General features: G+C 39.1%; 1 protein-coding gene across 4 annotated transcripts in view; it reads left to right on the forward strand.

Annotated features, from left to right (window-relative positions):
* The window catches only part of DERA (deoxyribose-phosphate aldolase), a 358,665-nt gene that overhangs the window by 25,626 nt on the left and 305,717 nt on the right, over positions 1-27,322 (forward strand). For all 4 annotated transcript variants that reach the window (XR_010135729.1, XM_054526891.1, XM_002822988.6 and 1 more), the window contains exons 2-5: positions 19,825-19,922; positions 21,077-21,224; positions 22,707-22,802; positions 25,610-25,744. Coding sequence is in view for 3 of the 4 variants with exons in the window: in XM_054526891.1 (XP_054382866.1) it covers positions 19,825-19,922; positions 21,077-21,224; positions 22,707-22,802; positions 25,610-25,744 (477 nt within the window). In the remaining variant the exon portion in view is untranslated. The remainder of the gene's footprint in view (positions 1-19,824; positions 19,923-21,076; positions 21,225-22,706; positions 22,803-25,609; positions 25,745-27,322) is intronic.

A 27,322-nucleotide genomic window follows, 5' to 3' on the forward strand; every position in this document is an offset into this window, starting at 1 on the left:
AATTTTTTTGTAGAGACAAGGTCTCACCATATTGCCCAGGCTGATCTCTGACTCCTGGGCTCTAGGGATCTTCCCACCTTGGCTTTCCAAAGTGCTAAGATAATGGATGTGAGCCACTGTGCCCAGCCTGTATTTTCTTTAATTTGGAAGTTACATCTAAAACTTGATTCAATTCAGATTAAACAGTTCTGGTAAAAGTACTTCAGAGTGATGCTGTGTGTTTTACATATCACATCATGAGGCACAGAATGAGTGCCTGGCTATCCCATTATAAGTAACGTTAAGTTTGATCATTTGCTTAAGGAGATTATAGCCACATCCGCCAGTAGTATAGTTCCAGTTTCACCCCTTGACCTGCATGTCCTGTATGAGTTGATACTCCAATACCATGTGAATGTCTCATTTTTCATTAACTTTTTACCCAGTGTCTTTAGCATCCATTGGTAATGCTAAATATATTAATTATTTCATTAAGGGTTACAAAAGAATGTAGTTTGCTTTAGTTTGATTCTTATGTTGTTAAATTACATGTTTTTCTTCTCCCTTCTCCTTTGATGGTTAACACTAACTGCACAGTCTCTGTCGTTTTGAATCCTTTTTCCTTGCCTCTAGATGTCTCTTTCTTTTTAAGTTTGTTTATCAAGTAGTAGTTACTTACTGAATCTTGGTTAAGTGAATGGCTATACTTCCTTTATTCTGGTGTAACAGAGCTTCCCCAAACTACCAGCTCCCTTTTTCATGAAGTTATTTGTTTTCGTCATCAGTTCATCAAATATTTGTAGAACATTTGCTATGCGTCAGTTAAGTACAGTGATGAGGAGCTGGGCTGTTATTAATGAAGTAGACTGAAACCCTTTGTTTTGAGGAAGCTCTAATATCTTGTGGGCAACATCCAAGTAAATAATTCAACTATCACAACATAACCACTGGATTATGTGCCAGGGCCTGATAGACAATAAACACCTAAATATTTATTTACTGACTTGGGTAAGAGTTGTAATATAGATCTGTTAAGATTCAGTGGAGCCCAGAGGAAGACTTAGTGGTTGAGGAGCTGGAGAAAGTTGCTCAGAAATGACATTGACTTGGATATTTGGTAGGGTGACTTAGCATGCAAACTAGACACTTTTGACAGCAAAAGGGAGCACTAAAAATATTTAAAATTATATAATTAAAAATATTGAATGATACATTGCCTTTATTTTATTGGTAGATCTTCTGTTCAAGAGAAAATAGTTCCATTCAAACACTAAAAAATTCATTCTAACACTAAAATATACTCATGTACATCAAAGCCAAAAAATGTATTTATATTATCTCAGCATTATAAAACAACACAAGTTGAATTATTACTCTGCTTTAGCTTCTTAGCTGTATCAATCTATGTGTCAAAGTTGCATTTTGTGTTTATTAAGTTTAAAATTCTTGATAGTTTTCAATTGATTCTTATCCATGAAACATGTTTTTAAAATTGAGAAAATATTTTCTCTACAAGTGTTGAGATACTTGGTAAATTTAGCACATTCTATAAATGGAGGATATTTTCAATTCACATTTTTTAATTGAAATGTGTAAATATTTTACCAGAAATGTTTTCATAGCTAATATATTTTTGCCTCCATTCTGAGACAAAATAGTAAATATTTTTATAAGACAAAACTTGGCAAATAAGATGTTTCTGTTTATGATCCTTTGGGATATTTTGCTAATTCAAATACTGTAAAATTATAAGTCTTCTCAATTTCATTTCTTTCCAGTACAGAATCTAAGCTTATCTAATTTAAAATAGGAGCTTGTGGTAGCTAGTCTCCAGAGATGGACCATGTCTCTGGTATTGATGCTTTTGTGTAGTCCTGTACTGCATTAATTCTGGGCTGACCCTGTAACTCCCTTTAACCAATGGAATACGGCAGAAGTGTTGCTCTACAGCTGCTTCAACAACTTTGGGTGCTCTGAGCTGCCTATTAAGAAATTCACCTACCTTGTTGGAAAAGGCACTTGGAAAGGGAGAGGTTTGAGGACTACATGGAGAGAAAGAAGGAGACTTAATGTCCCAGCAGAGCCCAGTCTTCCAGCCGTATCCTTCAAGGTATCAGAAATATGAGTGAAATCATCTTGCATGTCCCAGTCCCAGCCACCATCTGACTTTAGCCACACAAGAGATCTCAAGTGAAAGCAGCAGCACAACCACTCAGCTGAGCCCCAGTCAACCTATCAGGAAAAATAGAATGACTGCTGTTTTTAGCCACAATGTTTTGTGGTGGTTGTTATACAACAAAAGACGGTCAAAAGAGACAAGTTGAAGTATTCCAAAGTGCAACTTTAGAATTTTAAAATTAACCCCAGTACGCTAGTTGAAATCTCATTATTTAATTTGTTCAAATCCGTTCTTTTGTAGGAGTAAATTTTATGTCTCCCTCTTTGCAAAATTGTCATTAATAATTGAAGTTCACTAACAGTTTCAAAAACAAGAGGGTTTGGTGTTTTATTTAATTTTTTTTTTAATAAAAGATTTTCAACTGATTTTGAAAAAAAAAAAAGCCAACATTTAAAGGCCTTATTTAGAAGATAGTTCAAGACCAGTGTACATCAGCTTAGATTAATTGACAGAATGGCTCTTAACTCTTCAAAGAATCAGATGTTTCTAGTATTCAACGATGAGAATCAGCAAAGAGAGAGTGCATATTGCCATGAAGAAAGATTTATGTTTGATTTAATGTCACCTTTTTCACAAAGATCAGATCGTTCTTTTATTCTGTGTATAAATAAAATGTTTAAAATTTGACAATGACAGCTTTTACTTTAGTTGTTAGACTATGGAAGCGTATTTGGATGAAATTATGAATTATGTGTCTGTCACAAAGAGATCCAGGTATATTTCTGTTCCATAGGTTTCCTAATTTAATAAGAACATATTTTTATCATGATACTACAACAAAATTTGTGTCCATGTTATCACTGCAAAATCACATAATTATGTGTTTTATTCTAACCTCTTTAACTGAATTTATAGTGGTAGTCACAACAATGTCAGGTATTTTATCTTCAGCAAAATAGACTTCCGGTTTTTTTATTTGATAAATTAGATTTTTAAAATGAGTCAGTATTCAAATTAATTTAACTGATTTTCTGTTTGAGGCATCTATGACTGCTATGAAACTGATATTTTCTAGTATTTTTGGAGCCAGCAACTTAATAACTACTGCTTTCCTTATTTTATTTTATTTTATTTTTTTATTTGAGATGGAGTCTCGCTCTGTCGCACAGGCTGGAGTACAGTGGCATGATCTTGGCTCACTGCAACCTCCACCTCCCGGGTTCAAAAGATTCTTCTGCCTCAGACTCCCGAGTAGCTGGGACTACAGGCGCATGCCACGACACCTGGCTAATTTTTTGTATTTGTAGTAGAGACGGAGTTTCACCGTGTTAGCCAAGATGGTCTTGATCTGACCTCGTGATCTGCCTGCCTTGGCCTCCCAAAATGCTGGGATTACAAGCGTGAGCCACTGCATCTGGCCTGCTTTACTTCTTACACATTCACTAGAAAATTTAGATCTAAAAGTGAGCAATATTTAGAATAGTCATTTATCTAAATGGAAGTCATGCTTCAGAGTTTTCTGTAACTGTATCTTCTGAATATGTGTTAAATTGCCATCTTTGGACACAGACATCTTAACATAACTACTAATTTTTTGAGGTAGATACCGATGCTTTTTAGCAGATTTAGGTCATCCTGGAGTCTGATATATAAATAGATAGATAGATATCTTTGGTTTCCATAGCACGTGGCAAATGCTGAAAAACATTTTGTGCAAATTACAGATAATCAACTTTCCTGAGAAATGGGAATTCAGAGTAAAATTTTTTATTAAACATACTTTTTTTGAGGTCATTGTAACTGATAGTTTTTGTTGTTGTAGAATTAAAAAGCCTGACCCAAAGAAAATAGTTTAGATTTACAGAATTTGATAAATCATAAAAGCATTGCTTTCAGTGTGCTCTCTGCAAGGAACCTAGTGATTTCCCATACATATTTCATGTTCATCTAATCTACAGTAGCGGCTCATTGACCTACTGACTGTGGGTATTGTGCGTTTGTGCCTCTTGCATGCTTGAGCTCAGGCCGGGGCTCAACTAGCTGCTATAGCAAATGGGTATAACAGAGACACAACAGTGTTGAATACTTCTCCTACTACCACCCAAGACTAGAGGACTTAGCTGTCTCTAGCCACAATTTTTTTTTTTAATTTTCAATAGTTTTTGAGGTACACGTGGTTTTGGATTACATGGATAAGCTCTTTAATGGTGATTTCTGAGATTTTAGTGTACCCATCACCCTAGCAATGTATGCTGTACCAAATATGTAGTCTTTTATTGCTCACCCCCTCCCTATTCTCTCCCGCTGAATCCCCAGAGTTCACTATGTCATCCTTATGCCTTTGTGTCCTCACAGCTTAGCCCCCACTTATAAGTGAGATCATAGGATATTTGGTTTTCCATTCCTGAGTTACTTCACTTAGAATTGTGGCCTCCAGCTCCATCCGAGTTGCCGCAAAAGACATTATTTCATTTCCTTTTATGCCTCAGTACTCCATGATGTATATATACCACATTTTCTTTATCCACTCGTTGATTCATGGGCACTTAGGTTGATTCCGTATCTTTGCATTTGCAAAATGTGCTGCAATAAACATACATGTGCATGTGTCTTTTTCATATAGTGACTTCTTTTCCTTTGGGAAGATACCCAGTAGTGGGATTGCTGGATTGAATGGTAAGTTCTTTAAGGAATCCCCATATTTTCTGTAGTGGTTGTACTAATTTACATTCCCATCACCAATGTAAAAGTGTTCCCTTTTCACCACATTCATGTCAACATCTATTATTCTTTGACTTTTTAATTACGGTCATTCTTGCAGGAGTAAAGTGTTGTCTCATTGTGGTTTTAATTTGCATTTCCCTGATAATTAGTGATGTTGAGCTTTTTTTAAATATGTTTGTTGGTTATTTGTATATCTTCTTTTGAGAAATGTCTATGTCCTTTGCCCACTTTTAATGGGATTATTTGTTTTTTTCTTGCTGATTTGTTTGAGTTCCTTGTAGATTCTGGATGCTATTCTTTTGTCGGATGCATAGGTTGCGAATATTTACTCCCACTCTGTGGGTTGTCTGTTAACTTTGCTAATTTTTTTTTTTTTGCTGTGCAGAAGCTTCTTAGTTTAATTAGGTCCTATTTATTTATTTTTTGGTTGTTGTTGCATTTGCTTTTGGGGTCTTAGTCATCAAATTGTTTACCTAAGCTAACGTCCAGAAGAGTTTTTCTGATGTTATCTTCTAGCATTTTTATGGTTTCAGATCTTAGATTTAAGTCTTTCATCTGTCTTGAGTTGATTTTTGTATAAGGTGAGAGATGGGGATCCAATTTCATTTTTATACGTGTGGCTTGCCAGTTTTCCTAGCACCATTTATTGAATAGAGTAGCCACGAATATTCTGAGTACCTTCAGTAATCAGTGAATGCCTGGCATGCTGGGAGTGTTAGTTTTGTTATGTCCAGGAGAGTGGGGAAGAGAGTCAAGTTTTGGTTTCCTTTTAGAGTGAACCACTTGGTAAAGTAACACTGTTGACTGTACCGGGCTCTCACATGCTGTGTGACATTGCTGGAGAACGTGAGAGAAGAGAAGCTGGAGTCTCCCAAATGCATCTTGGTTTATTTTCAACTTTGTTAAGAAATGAAATATAGAAGACAAATGCTAACACAGAGGGGACGGGAGGCATAAACCGGGCTTGTCTTGGGCAACCCAGGATGAGGTGGTCACCCTAGTGAGGACCAAAAGCTCAGCAGTAGTTGGACCATATTGGGAAGAGCTATCAAATTTGACTTAAGTAGTTACTTAGAGCATAGAGTGGTTGGAGAGAGGGACAGCGAGGTTAGTCCTGACAGTGTGTTCTAATCTGTAAACTCTTCCACACACTTACTTACCTGAGGCTGTTTATGGGTAGTGAGCAGAGGAAGCTCTTCTTTGAATTTTGTGCTTTGTGAATCTTACAGATGCTTCTGGATCTTTGACTTTTCACTCTCGAGGTGAGAATAACAGCACTGGAGATTGAGTAGCTCTTATTTGTTTGAAGACAAATTTTAAACGCAGAATAGAAAAGCTATAATCAGTTGATTGATGAGATTTTGACCCCCTCCACTGTGCATCTTTTAGTGATTTGGTACAGGCTACCACCTGCTCTTGCTGGAGCTTCCTACTTGACTTTCCCACCACAGCCAGAGGGGTTATTTAAAAATGTAAATCAGATCATTTCAGCCCTTGCTGAAAATTCTCTAAAAGACTTCCCATCTCACGTGAGAAAACCTTTCTGTGCTGAAAAAAGTTCTCCTTAAGGACCTTTTAAACCCTGTTGGCCATGGCTCACCATATGCAGTGTATTTTATATTGCCACACGGTACATGCCACACAGTACACATGGGTTTGAAACAGAACTTCCACGAATGATCCTACCTGTATAACGTGCCATATCTTGACATTTTCTATTTTCTGTTTCTTCTTTTTTTATTTTTATTTATTTATTTATTTTATTATACTTTAAGTTCTATTATACATATGCACAACGTGCAGGTTTCTTACATGTGTATACATGTGCCATGTTGGTGTGCTGTAGCCATTAACTCGTAATTTACATTAGGTATTTCTCCTAATGCTATCCCTCCCCCCTCCCCCTACCCCATGGCACACCCTGGTGTGTGATGTTCCCCTTCCTGTGTCCAAGTGTTCTCATTGTTCAGTTCCCACCTATGAGTGAGAACACGCGGTGTTTGGTTTTTTGTCCTTGTGATAGTTTGCTGAGAATAATGGTTTCCAGCTTCATCCATGTCCCTACAAAGGACATGAACTCATCATTTTTTATGGCTGCATAGTATTCCATAGTGTATATGTGCCACATTTTCTTAATCCAGTCTATCATTGATGGACATTTGGGTTGGTTCCAAGTCTTTGCTATTGTGAATAGTGCCGCAATAAACATACATGTGCATGTATCTTTATAGCAGCATGATTTATAATCTTTTGGGTATATATTCAGTAATGGGATGGCTGGGTCAAATGGTATTTCTAGTTCTAGATCCTTGAGGAATTGCCACACTGTCTTCCACAATGGTTGGACTAGTTTACAGTCCCACCAACAGTGTAAAAATGTTCCTGTTTCTCCACATCCTCTCCAACACCTGTTGTTTCCTGACTTTTTAATGATCGTCATTCTAACTGGTGTGAGATGGTATCTCATTGTGGTTTTGATTTTCATTTCTCTGATGGCCAGTGATGATGAGCATTTTTTCATGTGTCTTTTGGCTGCATAAATGTCTTCTTTTGAGAAGTGTCTGTTCATATCCTTCGCCCACTTGTTGATGGGGTCGTTTGATTTTTTCTTGTAAGTTTGTTTGAATTCTTTGTATTTTCTGGATATTAGCCCTTTGTCAGATGAGTAGATTGAAAAAATTTTCTCCCATTCTGTAGGTTGCCTGTTCACTCTAATGGTAGTTTCTTTTGCTGTGCAGAAGCTCTTTAGTTTAATTAGATCCCATTTGTCAATTTTGGCTTTTGTTACCATTGTTTTTGGTGTTTTAGACATGAAGTCCTTGCCCATGCCTATGTCCTGAATGGTATTGCCTAGGTTTTCTTCTAGGGTTTTTATGGTTTTAGGTCTGACATGTAAGTCTTTAATCCATGTTGAATTAATTTTTGTATAAGGTGTAAGGAAGGGATCCAGTTTCAGCTTTCTACATATGGCTAGCCAGTTTTTCAGCATCATTTGTTAAATAGGGAATCCTTCCCCATTTCTTGTTTTTGTCAGGTTTGTCAAAGATTAGATGGTTGTAGATGTGTGGTATTATTTCTGAGGACTCTGTTCTGTTCCATTGGTCTATATCTCTGTTTTGGTACCAGTACCATGCTGTTTTGGTTACTGTAGCCTTATAGTATAGTTTGAAGTCAGGTAGCGTGATGCCTCCAGCTTTGTTCTTTTGGCTTAGGATTGTCTTGGCAATACCGGCTTTTTTTTGGTTCCATATGAACTTTAAAGTAGTTTTTTCCAATTCTGTTAAGAAAGTCATTAGTAGCTTGATGGGGATGGCATTGAATCTATAAATTACTTTGGGCAGTATGGCCATTTTCACGATATTGATTCTTCCTATCCATGAGCATGGAATGTTCTTCCATTTCTTTGTATCCTCTTTTATTTGATTGAGCAGTGGTTTGTAGTTCTCCTTGAAGAGGTCCTTCACATCCCTTGTAAGTTGGATTCCTAGGTATTTTATTCTCTTTGAAGCAATTGTGAATGGGAGTTCACTCATGATTTGGCTCTCTGTCTGTTATTGGTGTATAAGAATGCTTGTGATTTTTGCACATTAATTTTGTATCCTGAGACTTTGCTGAAGTTGCTTATCAGCTTAAGGAGATTTTGGGCTGAGACGATGGGGTTTCCTAAATATACAATCATGTCATTTGGAAACAGGTACAATTTGACTTCCTCTTTTTCTAATTGAATACTCTTTATTTCTTTCTCCTGCCTGATTGCCCTGGCCAGAACTTCCAACACTGTGTTGAACAGGAGTGGTGAGAGAGGGCATCCCTGTCTTCTTTCAGCTTTCAAAGGGAATGCTTCCAGTTTTTGTGCATTCAGTATGATATTGGCTGTGAGTTTGTCATAAATAGCTCTTATTATTTTGAGATACGTCCCATCAGTACCTAATTTATTGAGAGTTTTTAGAAAGAAGGGTTGTTGAATTTTGTCAAAGGCCTTTTCTGCATCTATTGAGATAATGTGGTTTTTGTCTTTGGTTCTGTTTATATGCTGGATTACATTTATTGATTTGCATATGTTGAACCAGCCTTGCATCCCAGGGATGAAGCCCACGTGATCATGGTGGATAAGCTTTTTGATGTGCTGCTGGATTCGGTTTGCCAGTATTTTATTGAGGATTTTTACATCGATGCTCATCAGGGATATTGGTCTAAAATTCTCTCTTTTTGTTGTGTCTCTGCTAGGCTTTGGTATCAGGATGATGCTGGCCTCATAAAATGAGTTAGGGAGGATTCACTCTTTTTCTGTTGATTGGAATAGTTTCAGAAGGAATGGTACCAGCTCCTCCTTGTACCTCTGGTAGAATTTGGCTGTGAATCCGTCTGGTCCTGGACTTTTTTTGGTTGGTAGGCTATTGATTATTGCCTCAATTTCAGAGCCTGTTATTGGTCTATTCAGGGATTCAACTTCTTCCTGGTTTAGTCTTGGGAGGGTGTATGTGTTGAGGAATTTATCCATTTCTTCTAGATTTTCTAGTTTATTTGCATAGAGGTGTTTGTAATATTCTCTGATGGTAGTTTGTATTTCTGTGGGTTTGGTGGTGATATCCCCTTTATCATTTTTTATTGTGTCTATTTGATTCCTCTCTCTTTTCTTCTTTATTAGTCTTGCTAGCAGTCTATCAATTTTGTTGGTCTTTTCAAAAAACCAGCTCCTGGATTCATTGATTTTTCTGAAGGGTTTTTTGTGTCTCTATTTCCTTCAGTTCTGCTCTGATCTTAGTTATTTCTTGCCTTCTGCTAGCTGTTGAATGTGTTTGCTCTTGCTTCTCTAGTTCTTTTAATTGTGATGTTAGGGTGTCAATTTTAGATCGTTCCTGCTTTCTCTTGTGGGCATTTAGTGCTATAAATTTCCCTCTATACACTGCTTTAAATGTGTCCCAGAGATTCTGGTATGTTGTAACTTTGTTCTCATTGGTTTCAAAGAACATCTTTATTTCTGCCTTCATTTCGTTATGTACCCAGTAGTCATTCAGGAGCAGGTTGTTCAGTTTCCATGTAGTTGAGCAGTTTTGAGTGAGTTTCTTAATCCTGAGTTCTAGTTTGATTGCACTGTGGTCTGAGAGACAGTTTGTTATAATTTCTGTTCTTTTACATTTGCTGAGGAGTGCTTTACTTCCAACTATGTGGTCAATTTTGGAATAAGTGTGATGTGGTGCTGAGAAGAATGTATATTCTGTTGATTTGGGGTGGAGAGTTCTGTAGATGTCTATTAGGTCTGCTTGGTGCAGAGATGAGTTCAATTCCTGGATATCCTTGTTAACTTTGTGTCTTGTTGATCTGTCTAATGTTGACAGTGGGGTGTTAAAGTCTCCCATTATTATTGTGTGGGAGTCTAAGTCTCTTTGTAGGTCTCTAAGGACTTGCTTTATGAATCTGGGTGCTCCTGTATTGGGTGCATATATATTTAGGGTAGTTAGCTCTTCTTGTTGAATTGATCCCTTTACCATTATGTAATGGCCTTCTTTGTCTCTTTTGATCTTTGTTGGTTTAAAGTCTGTTTTATCAGCGAATAGGATTGCAACCCCTGCCTTTTTTTTGTTTTCCATTTGCTTGGTAGATCTTCCTCCATCCCTTTATTTTGATCCTATGTGTGTCTCTGCACGTGAGATGGGTCTGCTGTATACAGTACATTGATGGGTCTTGACTCTTTATCCAATTTACCAGTCTGTGTCTTTTAATTGGAGCATTTAGTCCATTTACATTTAAGGTTAATATTGTTATATGTGAATTTGATCCTGTCATTATGATGTTAACTGGTTATTTTGCTCGTTAGTTGATGCAGTTTCATCCTAGCATTGACGGTCTTTACAATTTGGCGTGTTTTTGCAGTGGCTGGTACCAATTGTTGCTTTCCACGTTTAGTGCTTCCTTCAGGAGCTCTTTTAGGGCAGGCCTGGTGGTGACAAAATCTCTCAGCATTTGCTTGTCTGTCAAGAATTTTATTTCTCCTTCACTTATGAAGCTTAGTTTGGCTGGTTATGAACTTCTGGGTTGAAAATTCTTTTCTTTAAGAATGTTGAATATTGGCCCCCACTCTCTTCTGGCTTGTAGAGTTTCTGCCGAGAGATCCGCTGTTAGTCTGATGGGCTTCCCTTTGTGGGTAACCCAACCTTTCTCTCTGGCTGCCTTTAATATTTTTTTCTTTCATTTCAACTTTTGTGAATCTGACAGTTATGTGTCTTGGAGTTGCTCTTCTCGAGGAGTATCTTTGTGGCGTTCTCTTTATTTCCTGAATTTGAATGTTGGCCTGCGTTGCTGGGTTGGGGAAGTTCTCCTGGATAATATCCTGCAGAGTGTTTTCCAACTTGGTTCCATTCTCCCCGTCACTTTCAGGTACACCAGTCAGATGTCGATTTGGTCTTTTCACATAGTCCCATATTTCTTGGAGGCTTTGTTCATTTCTTTTTACTCTTTTTTCTCTAAACCTCTCACTTCATTTCATACATTTGATCTTCAATCATTGATACCCTTTCTTCCAGTTGATCGAATCAGCTACTGAAGCTTGTGTATTTGTCATGTAGTTCTCGTGCCATGGTTTTCAGCTCCATCAGGTCATTTAAGGACTTCTGTACACTGGTTATTCTAGTTAGCCATTTGTCTAATCTTTTTTCAAGGTTTTTATCTTCTTTGCGACAGGTTCTAACTTCCTCTTTTAGCTCAGAGTAGTTTCATTGTCTGAAGCCTTCTTCTCTCAACTCGTCAAAGTCATTCTCCGTCCAGCTTTGTTCCATTGCTGGCGAGAAACTGCGTTCCTTTGGAGGGGGAGAGGCACTCTGATTTTTAGAATTTTCAGCTTTTCTGCTCTGTTTTTTCCCCATCTTTGTGGTTTTATCTATCTTTGGTCTTTGATGATGGTGACGTACAGATGGGATTTTGGTGTGGATGTCCTTTCTGTTTGTTAGTTTTCCTTCTAACAGTCAGGACCCTCAGCTGCAGGTCTGTTGGAGTTTGCTGGAGGTCCACTCCAGACCCTGTTTGCCTTGGTGTCAGCAGCGGAGGCTGCAGAATGGCGAATATTGCTGGACAGCAAATGTTGCTGTCTGATCGTTCCTCTGGGAGCTTCGTCTCAGAGGGGAACCCGGCCATGTGGAGTGTCAGTCTGCCCCTACTGGGGGGTGCCTCCCAGTTAGGCTACTCAGGGGTCAAGGACCCACTTGAGCAGGCAGTCTGTCCATTCTCAGATCTCAGACTCCATGCTGGGAGAACCACTACTCTCTTCAAAGCTTCAGATAGGGACATTTAAGTCTGCAGAGGTTTCTGCTGCCTTTTGTTTGGCTATGCCCTGCCCCCAGAGGTGGAGTCTACAGAGGCAGGCAGGCCTCCTGGAGCAGTGGTGGGCTATACCCAGTTCGAGCTTCCCAGCAGCTCTATTTACCTATTCAGGCCTCAGCAATGGCGGGCACCCCTCCCCCAGCCTCGCTGCCGCCTTGCAGTTGGATCTCAGACTGCTGTGCTCGCAATGAGCAAGGCTCCGTGGGCGTGGGACCCTCTGAGCCGGGCGTGGGATATAATCTCCTGGTGTGCCGTTTGCTAAGACGATTTGAAAAGCGCAGTATTAAGGTGGGAGTGACCCAATTTTCCAGGCGCCATCTGTCACAGCTTCCCTTGGCTAGGAAGGGGAATTACCTGACCCCTTGTGCTTCCTGTGTGAGGTGATGCCTCGCCCTGCTTCGGCTCATGCTCAGTGGGCTGCACCCACTGTCCTGCACCTACTGTCTGACAAGCCCCAGTGAGATGAACCCGGTACCTCAGTTGGAAATGCAGAAATCACCTGTCTTTTGCATTGCTCATGCTGGGAGCTGTAGACTGGAGCTGTTCCTATTCCACCATCTTGGAACCGCCTACCTGTTTCTTCTTTTTTAAAAATGCTGGTTGCCGCTGAGAAAACTGATTTCATGACTTATCTGTGGGTTATTACCCTCATTTTGGAAAATATTTTACTATATGATCTGGCCCTTATCACCCTCTCTTCCATTTCCCGTACCTGGCCTTGCCTACTTTCCTCTGATTACACTGTGTCCCTGCTTTGCCTTAGATATGACTGTTCACTCTTGCCTTCTCCTCTTTCTGTTACCGGAAAGGGGTCCTGATGCAGACCCCAAGAGAGGGTTCTTGGATCTTGCACAAGAAAGAATTTAGGGCGAGTCCAGAGTAAAGTGAAAACAAGTTTATTAAGAAAGTAAAGGAATAAAAGAATGGCTGCTCCATAGACAGAGCAGCCCTGAGGGCTTCTGGTTGCTATTTTTAATGGTTATTTCCTGATTATATGCTAAACAAGGGGTGGATTATTCATGCCTCCTCTTTTTAGACCATATAGGGTAACTTCCTGATGTTGCCATGGCATTTGTAAACTGTCATGGCACTGGCGGGAGTGTGGCAGTGAGGAGGACCAGAGGTCACTCTTGCAGCCATTTTGGTTTTGGTGGGTTTTAGCTGGCTTCTTTACTGCAACCTGTTTTATCAGCAAGGTCTGTATGACCTGTATCTTGTGCTGACCTCCGGTCTCATCCTGTGACTTAGAATGCCTTAGCCGTCTGGGAATGCAGCCCAGTAAGTTTCAGCCTCATTTTACCCAGCCCCTATGCAAGATGGAGTTGCTCTGGTTCAAATGCCTCTGACATTTCTGCCTAGAACACTGTTTTCCTATATGATGGCCTCATTGCTTATTTCGCCTGGGGCCCTGCTCAGATGTTTTATTACCAGATTTTCCTGGCTCATGCCCATCCTACATTCTCCATTTTCTTACCCTATATAACTTTTCATTATAGCTCAGATGTATAATATAGTTAATAGATATTTATGTGTTTAACTCTTATTAGGAAAGGCCTATGAGAAGAAGGATTTTGTTTTTTCAGCACTGCTCAATCTCTAGAGCCTCCAGTGGTGTCTGGCACCATTTTGGATAGCCCTTTGCTATTAGTTGAATGAATGAATGGTATTCATAGACAGACTTGCATTTATCAAACTCTCCAGGAGGTTTTCTGTCCCTTGTCTGTCTTGTATCTTGTGTAAGTCTTGACTTTGGGTAGAGATCCCTGCAGACTCTGTAAACAAGGCTGGAGCCATTTGATCTAGGAACTCTGGGTCCTGTGTACCTTGAGCATGGACTAGAGGGGAACGTTGGCCCAGGGACAGTCTGTGCCCTTGGCCCCACAGACCCCTGCCCATGGGGAGGAGCACAGCTTTGGGTGGGCCAGAGCAGGCTCTAAGTAGAGTGTGGGCCCATCTCATCCCTTGGTAATGTTGGTGTCATGTAGGAGCAATGTAATTACCAGTTTCTACCTGGGGGCCTGTGGTGAAGATTTTGGTGATCTTTTCTATGGGAACAGAAATAGGGCATTCTGACATCATCATTTCTGCCTGACACTGTGTAGCTGTGTCAGGCTGGCTTTCTGGAATAGCTCAGTGGCCAAAGATTGATCACGAAGGGTTTAGAGCTGTGAAAATGCCCCAGGTAGGTGTTGTATAATGCTGGTGCCTGGACCACAGACAGCTGCCTTACTGGTTTACCTACTGTAGTCTGCCTTTCCTTCTACCTGTCCTTCACACTGCTGCCTGGTGCTTCCTCTTAATTCAAGAGTTAAGTATTATTATGTTTTATATTTCCTGCTCACTAAGATAATGCATGCTCTTTGTAAGAATGTTTAAATATTAGGGGAATATATAACGTGAGAAAGTAGGAACATAATCTTACCTCTGAAGAGAAACACTTCTATCAATTTGGCATATAGTTTATTTTTTTTTTGCATATACACCAATAGATACATGTTTTGTATTCTTTTTGTTTTTATTAACAGTTTTATTTTAAAAAGCACACTGCTGTGCATATTTCTTATTTTACTGAGTAATGTATCATAATCAGTTTTCTACAACAGTACTTACTGATGTACCTCGTTCTTTTTTTTTTTTTTTTTTTTTTTGAGAGGGAGTCTCGCTCTGTTGCCCAGGCTGGAGTACAGTGGTGCAATCTCGGCTCACTGAAACCTCTGCCTCCCGAGTTCAAGCAATTCTTCTGCCTCAGTCCCCTGACTAGCTGAGACTACAGGCTTGCACTACCATGCCCAGCTAATTTTTGTATTTTTAGTAGAGACGGGGTTTCACCATATTGGCCAGGCTGGTTTCGAACTCCTGACCTCGTGATCCACCTGCCTTGGCCTCCCAAGGTGCTGGGATTACAGGCGTGAGCCACTGCACCCGGCCTGTACTTCGTTCTTTTTAATGGCTGGATTGTATTCCGTATTATGGATTTGCTATATATTATTGAACAGGACATGGATCTTGGTGTCATTTGCAACAGTGCTGCCACAAATGCCTTTTTATGTTTGCATTTGCAGACTTACGTAAGTATTTCCATGGGACATATTCTGTGTACTGATTACTTTTTTTAAATACTCCTTTAATTCTGTTACAGCCCTGTTTGGAAATCTTCTGTGACTTCTGGTCACCTGTATCATGAAGTCTAGACTAGAGCCTAGAGCCAATAGAAACATAATGTGAGACATGGAGTCATTTTAAATTTTCAAGTGTGCGCATTACAAAAAAATAAAAAGGAACAGGTGAAAATATTTTAATAGCATTTTACTTAGCCAAGTGTACCCCAAATATTATAATTTCATTGTGAAATCAATGTTAAAACGTAATTAGATATTTTACATCCTTCTTTTTGTACTGAATCTTTGAAGTCTGTGTATTTTACACTTAAAGCACATCTCGATTTGGACTATCCACATTTCAGGGGCTCAGGTAGGCACACGTGTGTGGCTCCTGACTGGACAGCCCATGTCTACACTCAGCCTGGTGCTTACAGCACTTTACAAATAAGGCACAGTCAGTCAAACAAGCCACATTCAGTCACATTTAGCCAACCTGCTTTTGCTTCTGACAGCCCCACAGACTTGCAGTGCGTCCGGTTTATTTTTCCTGCATCCTGCCCAGTTTTTTGGGCAGAGTTTCTCAGCTTTGGCACTGTTGATGTTTGGGACTACATAATTCTAAGTTGTGGGTGCCTTGTAGGATATTGAGCAGTATCCTTGGCCTCTACCCACTAGATACAAGTGGCACCTTCTCCTCTAGAATCCCCCTACCTCATCTGTGGCGACCAAAAATGTCTCTAGACTGAGAAACAATGCTTTACGGTGAATCAGAAATCTCTACTTATCCATTAGGGTTGTTTTAGCCAGCTGGATAAGCCTACTGTGACCTACCCTTCCTCTGAACTTGACTTTTTATCCAGCCAGTGTGGTAAGTTTTTATTTTTGTGTATTAGGATCAAAGTTAAAATCAAAATAGAAAATGCGCCTCCTTTCATAGGGTTATCATTTGGTGTTACATGTTTTAGGAATACTGTGAAAAATACAGGAACTTCTGCGGAAACACAAATGAAAATGATGGAAAGACTAGAAAGTAAAGTTGCAGGGAAAATGACCTCCATCTCCACTAAGACTTGAACCAGAAATAATAATAATAATAATAATAATAATAATAAAAATAAATTTTGAGAAGAGTATTTGAGGACAAATTTATCACCAACACAAGGGCCTAAAAACCACCAAAATGACGTATTAAGATAAATAGTGGGATTTTTTTCATTGGAGAATTTTAAGAGAAGAGTATCATTGCCTTCCAATTATGGTTTCATATCTGTTCTCCCCAAAGGCGTGTACTTAAAACCCCTCTTGGCCCCATAAGAAGATTCTTTGGTCCTGATGAGATTATGTGCATTAGAATCACTTCTCCTGGAAAGGAGACGCTAAAGGGTCCTTGAATAAAATATTAAAAATTATGAAGGACATAACAAAGGCCAATCAGTCCTTTCTTCTCCCCAGACCCCATAATAGGAGAACATGGGTTATTTGATGAAATTAAAGAGTAGCAAATTAAGTGCTAATAAAACGAGATAGTCACTTACATAATTCATTGCCATGGGAGGTCACAGAGGCAAATTTTGTGGCTACATTAAATATGGGGCTGGATAATTTTATGACCGCTAATGATATTTTTAGCAGTCAAGGCTGATATTGTGAGAGAAGAAATCCTATTATATTCTCCAGTAGATGGTTTGCAGGGACCTCTGGCAAGAGGTTTCTGAGAAGTGCAAGAGCAGACCTTGTGAGTTCTCACCTTTGGTGTACTCAAAATTGGTTTTTAAGGTGAAAGTTCCCAGGCATCCCATTCATACCTCAGTCCCAACATTTTCTTGTAGAGATCCAAAAGCCCTTTCTAGTCTGAAGCAGTGGAGAAAGACATTGCCCAGAATTAAATCCTTTCTGGTCTTTAGGAACCACTCGACTTATTTATCGTATGCCACCCGTGTGTCAGGTCCTTCGCTTGGAGTTTTAAAAAACCTTTTGGGGACATAAACATTTGGACACATCAGTGGCGTTCTGAGTGAAGGGGGTTTGGAAGCACAAAGAAGCAAAGGGATGTCTCAACCTGTGAGGTTCAGGGAAGGCTCCCAGAGAAGGTGACATTTGAACTGAGTCTTAAAGGATGAGCAGCAGTTCACTGTTCGCAAAGCAGGGAAGGGCATTCTTGGTAGAAGGAGCATGCAGCATGCCCAGATCCAGAGACAGCCTGGCATAATGTGTCAGGGAACTGCCAGTAGTTTAGGAAGTCTGCACCACAGAGGCAGAGGACCCATGAGGAAGGAGCTGGTGCTTGAGAAGGAGGAAGGAGCCAGATGGTGAAGGAAGAGGCTTGTGTTTGCCTGAGACCCCTCTCCAACAGTGGTGCCAGTGTTTCCAGTGGCGACAGTAGTGGTAGTGGTGAGTTGGGAGTAGAGAAGGGGAAGGACTTCAGGGGTGTCCTGTGACCGATAAAGGACAGCCTCTCAAAGCCTTGCCCCACTGAGTAATAGGCCTACCTCTTTTTGATCACGGTCAACAATTAGTTGGCAGTGAGTCTTGGAGTTCACATACTCTTCACTCATTTTTCTGTATCTGCCTGAAACAGTCTTTACCATGAACCCAATCAGCATTATCAATCATCTGAGGAGAAAAAAAAAAAAAAAGCCTCCAAAAAAAAAAAGCCTCTCAGGGCTGGGTGCGGTGGCTCATGCCTGTAATCCCAGCACTTTAGGAGGGCGAGGCAGGTAGATCACTTGAGGTCGGGAGTTCGACACCAGCCTGGCCAACATGGTGAAACCCTGTCTCTATTAAAAATACAAAAATTAGCCTGGCGTGGTGGCGCACGCCTGTAGCCCTGGCTCCTTGGGAGGCTGAGGCATGAGTTCATTTGAACCCGGGAGGTGGAGGTTGCAGTGAGCCAAGATCGTACCACTGCATTCCAGCCTGGGCGACAGAGAGAGACTGTGTCTGGAAAAAAAAAAAAAAGAGCCTCCCCTGTGTTTGAGTACGGGGTGTTTCTTACAGGTCTTAGATAAATTGGGACGAAGTCTAGAGTGTCTGGTCTGATTTTCTCAGGCTCTGCTAGAACAAAAACAGCCCCTGAGTGGGAAAGCAGAGGCAGATTTCATCGGCCTGACCCCAGACTCCCATTTTCTCTGTGAAGTTGGCTCAGCAAACAAGCAGGAAAACATACAATATCTTTGAGGAGCAGGAGCAGATGGATTGAAATGTTAAAAATCTGGTTTGTTAAATGATTTCAGCTAACAAAATAATTAGAGAGAAAAAGAAGCACCCAAACTCTCTTTCTTCTTCAGTGAAATTTAAATAAGATCATTATTAATCACTCAGAGTCCACCTTGCAATTTCTATACCTTTAATACTGATACTTTTAAGAAGAATGAAATGAAAATGAGTGAGAGAAAGAATGTCATCTGTAAACCTTAGTTTAGATGCAAATACTTAAATTTGTATTGTTACATGATACAGTATGTGATCAGCAGTTTTCCTCATTGCATTATAAAGAGTTTTGTAATTAGTGCATTTTTTCTAATGGATAACTTTTTTCCCACAGTACTCTTTTAAGGCTCTTTTAAAAACATGGAATTGCTGGAGAGATATAGAAGTGAGGTTAGTTATAGAAGGTAAATAATGTTCATGTCCGATTTACCGTGAGGCCACCTATGTTTATAGGGTATTGTTGGATGAAGTTGAAATACGTGTACCAAACACTGTTGGATGTTAGACACCTAAAGATGAGTAAGATCGTGGCTGACAATGTACTAAGTACAACAAATAGTTTCACTAGGAATCCTTGATGAATTGATTACAAGTTCTGTGGTAGAGATCTATCCAAATGTTAGCTGTGTCTGGGGAGCTGACAGTGTTTTCACAACAGCTAATGTTTAGACCAGGTCTGAAGGTGGAAATTACAGTTAGCTGGAAGAGAAGAGCGAGTGGATCAGGATAGGAGAGAGCATTTCGGAACAACAGCAACAGAGATATCTCCTGAAACTTTAAAGAATTTCTTCTTTCTTTTTTTCTAACTTCTGTTTTATCAGTCAATGTTGTTGTTTCTAATACATTTTGAAAAATTTTTCTTTGAAGAAAGAATGGGCTGTATCCTGTCAGTATGCAGTAGGTATTAATCTTGCCAGTAAGCGGGTAGTGAGCACACTTTCTGTAAGCCCCACCATTAGTTCACTTAAGATTTGTTAATCATTTGCTCTCCTGGGCTGGACACTCACCAATAAGTCTTAGCTGTCAGAGGTGAGGTACGTGGCATGGGTAACACACATTTCCCACGTTGTTAGACATGTCTGTATGATGAATCAATACAGGTTCTTCAAGTTGCAAATGTATAGGTTGGTACAGAAGCAATTGTGGTTTTTGCCTTTGAAAGTAATGGCAGTGATTTTGCATGAAGTATGCCTTTTGTTGACTGGGCTTCCATCAACAAGGTTGTTTATTTATGATTGTACAAAAAAGAAACATAAGCTTTAAAAAAAGGTTGATGTCAAATGATAAATGTATCCTTTCAAGGGCCATGTAAAAATAGGTGACTATATTTAATGAAACTTTAGGTTTCAGAAAGTGTTTTTCTGTCTGTTTTAGACCTTAGCTGGATCTCCAAAATACAAGTGAATCACCCGGCAGTTCTGAGGCGTGCGGAACAAATCCAGGCTCGCAGAACCGTGAAAAAGGAGTGGCAGGTAAGGGTTCTTCTTGAGCATTCTGTGCCTGTATTTTACAATGCATGGTCTCTTCCCTCAAGGCCACAATATTGAATTTCGCTCAAGATGCATCTAAACTTAAAAGATTGCAGCTGTCCATGACTTATTTCAATAATTCATATATGATGATGATGGGTTGGAGAAAGATAACACATTTATCCAAACAAGTTAAAATCTTATCACTCTTGAGTGGCAAAACCGCAAATGAATTTGAGGCATCTTTATTCATGAGTGAATTAAATGGCATATTTTCTCAACACATTTATTCAGTTTTTTAGACATGCCTTCTTTGGTTGTCTTCTGTTTTAATTTTAAAGCCCTAACATCTAAACTTGATGTGTCCACTGTTGAGGCCCTTAGGTATAAGAGTTGACCTTTCTTGACCATCATGTTTACCTTACTATTATTTTCCATAAATCATTTTTCAAAATTCCAAAAATGATGTTTCGTAGAGTACTTGCGGTCAGCATTTTCTTCAGTGTATCCCAACCAAAGACGTGCTGTGTAGGATTAAAGGGAATTCAGAGTTCATTTCACAAGTGAGGCAGAATACTGTGATTGAATCCTTGAGAGTGATAGTTCACGTTTTGCTCATCCTTAGTAATATTCTGGTTGAAAAGATAAAAGAAAATTCATCAGACTGAGTTGTGAAATATGAATATTGTTTTAAAAATGGAATTGGATTAAATTGAAAAACAAAACACCAAAAAACTTGGAAACTTTTAAAAACGATAATCTCATCCCAGATCCCAGAGCAGGAGGTAAAATGTAAGATAAAAACCTTCTTTCGGAGTTCTTTGTCAGGGTGGCTCTGATGGGCTCTCCCTTTGGCTGAGATGGAGTAGTCATAAGTGGGGAGACATGGGCTAATAGGGGTTTCAATTTGGGATATCTGTGGGAGAAAAAAATGTTTAAGCCTACTCTTCCTCCCTTTTATTTTGGGCAGTGTTCATCTTGTTAGTGGCTCTTGAGCTGTGTTTATATCATATATCAGAATATTCCATTGAACAGTGTAGGCATAAGATATTAACACCCATACTTGTCTAATGATTCTCTACTAACCAACTGGGTTGGAGGTTTGTTTGTCTGTTTATTTATTAAATTTACTTTGTTTTCACTTTTGTTTAAACCAGGCTGCTTGGCTCCTGAAAGCTGTTACCTTTATAGATCTTACTACACTTTCAGGTGATGATACATCTTCCAACATTCAAAGGCTCTGTTGTAAAGCCAAATACCCAATCCGGGAAGATCTCTTAAAAGCTTTAAATATGCATGATAAAGGTAATGTTGTTGTGTGTGATCTATGTGGTGTTTAGTGCTTACAATACTGATTGCTAAATCAAAGAGGACTTAAGATACAGCTGCTAATGATAGCGGTGATAGAATCCATGATAGAAACTCTTGTTATGTATGCATAGACAGATTCTTCTCTGAAAAACAGCAGGAGGAGAATCTGAGTCTTTTTTTTTTTTTTTTTTTTTTGAGGTCAGTTCTTTCCATCAATGGATTAAAGTACTTGGTAGAGAGTGACTTTATTTCTTTTCAGTTGTTCAGTTTTGGAAAATTTCTGTTTAGTGACACTGAAATACTCATTCTGATTCCCTAGCCACATGTGAAAAAGCCAGTCTCATTACTTAATAATCACATCTCATACATAAAGTATTTTCTGTGAGTATATGAAATACTTTTGAAAATAAAGTGCAAATGAGAAGTATAGTCTGCTTATATATTAGGTTAGATCTTTCAAAAAAAAGTCATATTCACTGCCTTAGTATACATGAATAGAAGGACTTTCTAGAGTTGCCATAAGTTTAGAACCTTAGCGTTTTGGAGATGTTGGACACCTGTAAGAATTGATTCCCTTGTTTTCTAAATAAAGAAACCAAGATCTGGAAGGCTAAGTGGCATTCCCAAGACTACACGTCTTGTTACTTGCTGGGCAGGTTTTGGGAGCCAGGTCTCCTTCCCATGGAGTATGCTCCATGGCCTCCGAATGCCTATCTGCTGTGAGTGCAACTAGAGACGTTGAATTGGCCCAATGCAGGTCTTTTATCCCAAATAAACATGTTTAGGTTTGTAGGTAGACAACTCTACGGCTTTTGAAAAGTATTTATTATATGTTTATTTTGAGTTGGCCATAAAAATACCACCTTATTTATTGCACTTAAAGGTAACAACTTGTAAGGTCTTATGATATTGCTTTGTTTTATAGTGACTATTTGAATTCTAAATTTTTAAAAATTTATGAACTTATTTCTTAAAATCAGGGCTTCCGTTTCAGATTTTATTATTTCTTGCAAAAGAGGGAATAGGATTAGTTAAATGTCATTTTTGTGGTACCACCCTCTAAATTTTACTTATATTTGTCTTCATCTGTCCTTCTTCAAACTGTCCTTTCTTCAAGTTGTCCTATGTGAATGCTCTGTAAATACGGATTTTGTTATCTACATGAAATATTTTCATTTAGTAATGATCACCAAGTTTACTATTTAGACATTTTTAAAAAACAGTACTATGTTAATCTCAAAGACGAGTATATCAAACTTGTTTTCATGACTTTAACGATAAGAAAATAATCCATGTTGTCAAGAACTAGAAGGGAATGTGGAAAATAAAAATCTTTTAATTTATTGCAGCATTGTGGGGGAATTATTTTTTCTCTCATTTGATTTTTGCCAGTGTTGCGATATAAATAATAATTAAAAGCATGTTGTATGAGTTGAACTTCATTTAAAGTTGGCTATTCCTATTTTCTCTTGATAGGCATTACTACAGCCGCCGTTTGTGTTTATCCCGCCCGGGTGTGTGATGCTGTAAAAGCACTCAAGGCTGCAGGCTGTAATATCCCTGTGGCATCAGGTAAAATGTGTTGTGGCTTTTGTTGTTACTTTTTAAACATGTTTCCAGTTCTTCATACAATGGGGTATTATATATAGTTTTGTACTGTGTTTTAAATTAGTTTATGTGTTTAATTAGTTGTGTTTATTCATGATTTTAGTGTGTATTAGTTACTTAGTAAGTGGAAGACATATTTATTCCCAACAATATAGAACTGTATTCCTATCCTTAAAGAAACTCGGTTTAGGAGGAATAGTCAGGTAAAGAAAAAAATCATAAGGCATGATATGTAGTGTGTGTATATATATATATGCATACTAACACACACGTATGCATGTTCTGTTATACACATATATGTAAAATATAATAATAAGGATATGCGGGCTGGGGATGGTGGCTCACAACTATAATCCCAGCACTTTGGGAGGCCAAAGCAGGTGGATCACTTGAGGTCAGGAGTACGAGACCAGCCTGGCCAACATGGCAAAACCCCATCTCTACTAAAAATACAAAAATTAGCCAGGCATGGTGGCAGGTGCCTGTAATCCCAGCTACTGGGAGGCTGAGGCTGGAGAATCGCTTGAACCTGGGAGGCAGAGGTTGCAGTGAGCCGAGATCATGCCACTGCACTCCAGCTTGGGTGATAGACCAAGACTCCATCTCAAAAAAAAAAAAAAAAAAGGGATATGTGCAAAATGTAGTTGCAGTTCTGAGCAGGGAACAATATATTCTGCAGAGGTTGGTGACACCAAAGTAAGAGAAAGCATCGTCGTGGAGATAATTGCACTGGGTCTTAAAGGATGAGGAGGAGTTAACAGTGTTAATAAGGTAGGGAACCACATTTTAGACAGAGGCACTAGCATGTGTGAAGGCACAAAGCATGTTCAGGGAACTGGAAAAGGTTTGCTGTTGTTGACTACAAAGGCAGGGCTCCGAAGACAGGGCAAGGGGAGCTACAGGAGTTGAAGCTAGAGAGGGAGGTCAGGGCGGAATTGCAGAGGGGATCGTGCCATGTGGGGGCATTTGGCCTGTATTCTGATGATAGGGAAGACACTGAAAGGTTAGAGGTGTGACATGATCAGCTTCATGGCATAGTAAGTTACCTGATGGTACTGGTTAAATTAGAAAAGGAGTGAAATGGAGTTAGGGGAGACTTGTCACAGTCCATGCGGGAGCTGATAAAAGCCACACAAAACCTAGAAGATAAAGGAGAGAGTGCATTCATAAGTCACTGACTTCAGATAGACACGGTAGGACTTGGTATGACAGAAAAGTCTTTAAAACATTAGTTTGGTAAATATGTATCTGTATTTACCGGTACAGATATGTATTGTGTATATGGATGGATGAATAGACAGATATAAAATTAGATTCTAGTTTTAAGAGATGTTAGAGGAATATCCTGATGCTTTAAAAAGGGAGTCTACGCCAGGCATGGTGGCTCAGATCTGTAATCCCAGCACTTTGGGGGGCTTAGGCAAGAGGATTGATTAAAGCCAGAAGTTTGAGACCAGCGTGGGCAACAAAGATCTCTACAAAAAAATAAAATAAGTAAAAATTTAAAAGGAGTTTATAAAGGTCATTAGCTTATTAGGAATATATTAAAAGAAACATGATGTACAGTATTTATGTAGAATTGATTTATGAGGGTTCCTGAAGTATTTGGCAGCTACACTTGTATAGACCTTAATTTTTCATCAGCCTCAGTCAGTTCAGTTGTTACTTTAAACAACAGAGAAACATGCTTTCCTCTAAGGTAACAGATCTAAGGAATTTTTTTAGTTTTTCTTTTTTGAGACAGAGTCTCACTCTCACCCAGGCTGGAGGCTCGGCTCACTGCAACCTCCGCCTCCTGAGTTCAAGCAGTTCTCCTGCCTCAGCCTCCCGAGTAGCTGGGGCTGCAGGCGTGCACCACCACGCCAGGCTAGTTTTTATACTTTTAGTAGAGATGGGGTTTCACCATGTTGACCATGCTAGTCTCAACCCCTTCACCTCGGATGATCCACTAACCTTGACCTCCCAAAATGTTGGGATTACAGGCAAGAGCCACTACGCCCAGCCCCAAGGAATTTAATATCAAGGTAACATGACAGGTTTTTTTAGAAACAAGGATGGAGAGTTAATGATGTGCATGTAAAAGATGTTACTATTTTTCAAGAGTGTAGTTGTGTTTTGTGTTTTCATTTTCCTCTTATTTACACTTGGCTCTGCTCTTCCCAACCCTGCCCCTGCCTCAATTTTGTGGACTAATTAGGTGTGTTTTCCTCCTGCATTCTCTTTTCTTTATGTTCATCTGCCAGGCTGGTTGTTTTTAACATAGGCAGTGGGAGGAACACATAGGACAGTTTGTTTACCACAGCTAAAGAGGTTCATGAGAGAGTTAATCAAGATAAATCAAGGGTAAATGAGTAAATCAAGATAGCTAATGTGATCAAGATTTGGATCCAGAACTAGTGTGCTAGATAACTAGTGTTCATTAAGACAGGGCTACAACTACTATTTTATGGCTATCGCTATGAAGATAACAGTTTTGCTGGTTACTTAATCCACCTTCATGAGCATCTCTGCAGCATCTTAATTTCAGGTCTTCCAGAAAATGATATTTGTCCTAACACTAATATGAGAGAACATTCAATTTCTTCACACTTATGCATAAGTGATGTTCTTAAGTGTCAATGCATTGGTCTTTAAATGCTGATGTTTGGGGATTTGGAATTCTTTGATAAACTACTACTGAGCAATTGAAATTTGTTTTCCCCTCCCCACCTTGCTTACTTTCCTTCTTCCCTCCTTCCCTCTTTCTTCATTTCCTTTCTTAACTCTATTAGTGGCCACTGGATTTCCAGCTGGACAGACTCATTTGAAGACACGATTAGAAGAGATCAGACTGGCTGTGGAAGATGGAGCTACAGAAATCGACGTGGTAATTAACAGAAGCTTGGTGCTGACAGGCCAGTGGGGAGGTAGGTGCATGCTCTTACCTAAGAGAGTTTCACCATTCTTCCCTGGTGAATCAGATGATGAGATAAGATGTAGTATGTTTTAGAGGTCACTGTTCTAGGTGACAAGTTAGTAGATCAAATGGTGAGTTTAGGAGAAAGCATGGCTAAGATTACCCATCCTTGTGCCCCTCATAAATCTAGGCAGTTGCCTACCTGCATGAACTTTTCAGATCCTTTTGAGTGCTTAGGTGAATAGTTACTTCCATGCAATAGATTCATAACTTTTAAAACAATTTTATTTTACCAACATGCTTTTTCTTTAGAAGGGAAAAGTTACTACTATTCTATACTGTTTTGTTACTCAATACATACTTCACTCCAGGCAAGTCTTTTATGCAAAGTTTATTTGAATATATGGGAGGAAACTTCCCTTTTTTATGTTAATTTCTGCAGTCTTTGAAGGTATGGGATTATTAAGTTGACTAAGTTTATTTTTACTTCTAGCATTCTTAGCCATAGCTCTGATGACTGTCATGAGATTAATGATTCACTATCACGTCAGCATACACTAAGACATTGCCCTTTCCAGCAACAAGCTTTTGTTTTTTTAAATAGATATTAAAGAATCAAATAGATTTTACCTCTGTCTTAAATATATTTTGTATACTAAAGATGAGGTCATTGGTAGCTAGAAAAGTAAAATTCTCTCTTTCAAAAAAGTCATTATAATAAATAGTTTAACCAAAAATTTTTAATGAAATCACAAGTTAAAGCCAGGATAATATGTTGTCTCTTTATATGTGTGTATATCAAATAAAAGGCATATTTTATACTAATTACGGAGGCTATTCCCACACTCTTAAAGTTTAAATAAGAGATAGGATTTTATCTCTTATTTAACTTGCTTATCGGACTTGCCTATTTCTCATGGGTATTTTCCTGTGACTCTTTCTATCCATCTGTATCTGTAAAGCCTTTATTTGTCTATTTGTGAAGCCTAATTCCATTGATTGTCAATTATGAATTGCTTTTGGTTATGAAGTAGCAAACATTTAGTCAGTGGTTTAAACCCTCAGTATTTATTCTCTTATATAAAGTCCAGGGATAGGTATTTCAGGGGTGTGTGGCAGCTCCACAAAGTTCTTGGAGACCCGGGCTACGTTTATATTCCAGTTCCAAAGCATGTGGCTCTGCTGTTAATGTCAAGGGCACTTCATTGTCTGAGATGGCTTCTGAATCTCCAGCACCTTACACTCATCTCCTAGACCATAGGAAAGAAAGGCTTTTCTCATCAAGTCTCACACAACACCTTTGTTTATTACACCTTTGCCCGTTGGCCTGAGCTGAGTGACATGGCCATTCTTGGCTGCAAGTAAGCTGGAAAATAGAGTTTTTAGCTTGGAATATTAGCTACTTTCCTGTACATTCCCATTTCCATTGCCTTCACCCCACTGCCCCCCAAGTTCCCCGTTAATGCTGATCAACATTTATAATTCTTGCCAGGTTTAAATTCTTGACAGTTCACAAATATCTTTTTGTATTTTGTGTTCCTGTTTTATGATTGTTCATGTGTGTGTTTTAGCCAATTACAGTCATTCT

This window comes from Pongo abelii, chromosome 10 (genome assembly GCF_028885655.2).
Source record: "Pongo abelii isolate AG06213 chromosome 10, NHGRI_mPonAbe1-v2.0_pri, whole genome shotgun sequence".
Taxonomy (NCBI): Eukaryota; Metazoa; Chordata; class Mammalia; order Primates; family Hominidae; genus Pongo; species Pongo abelii.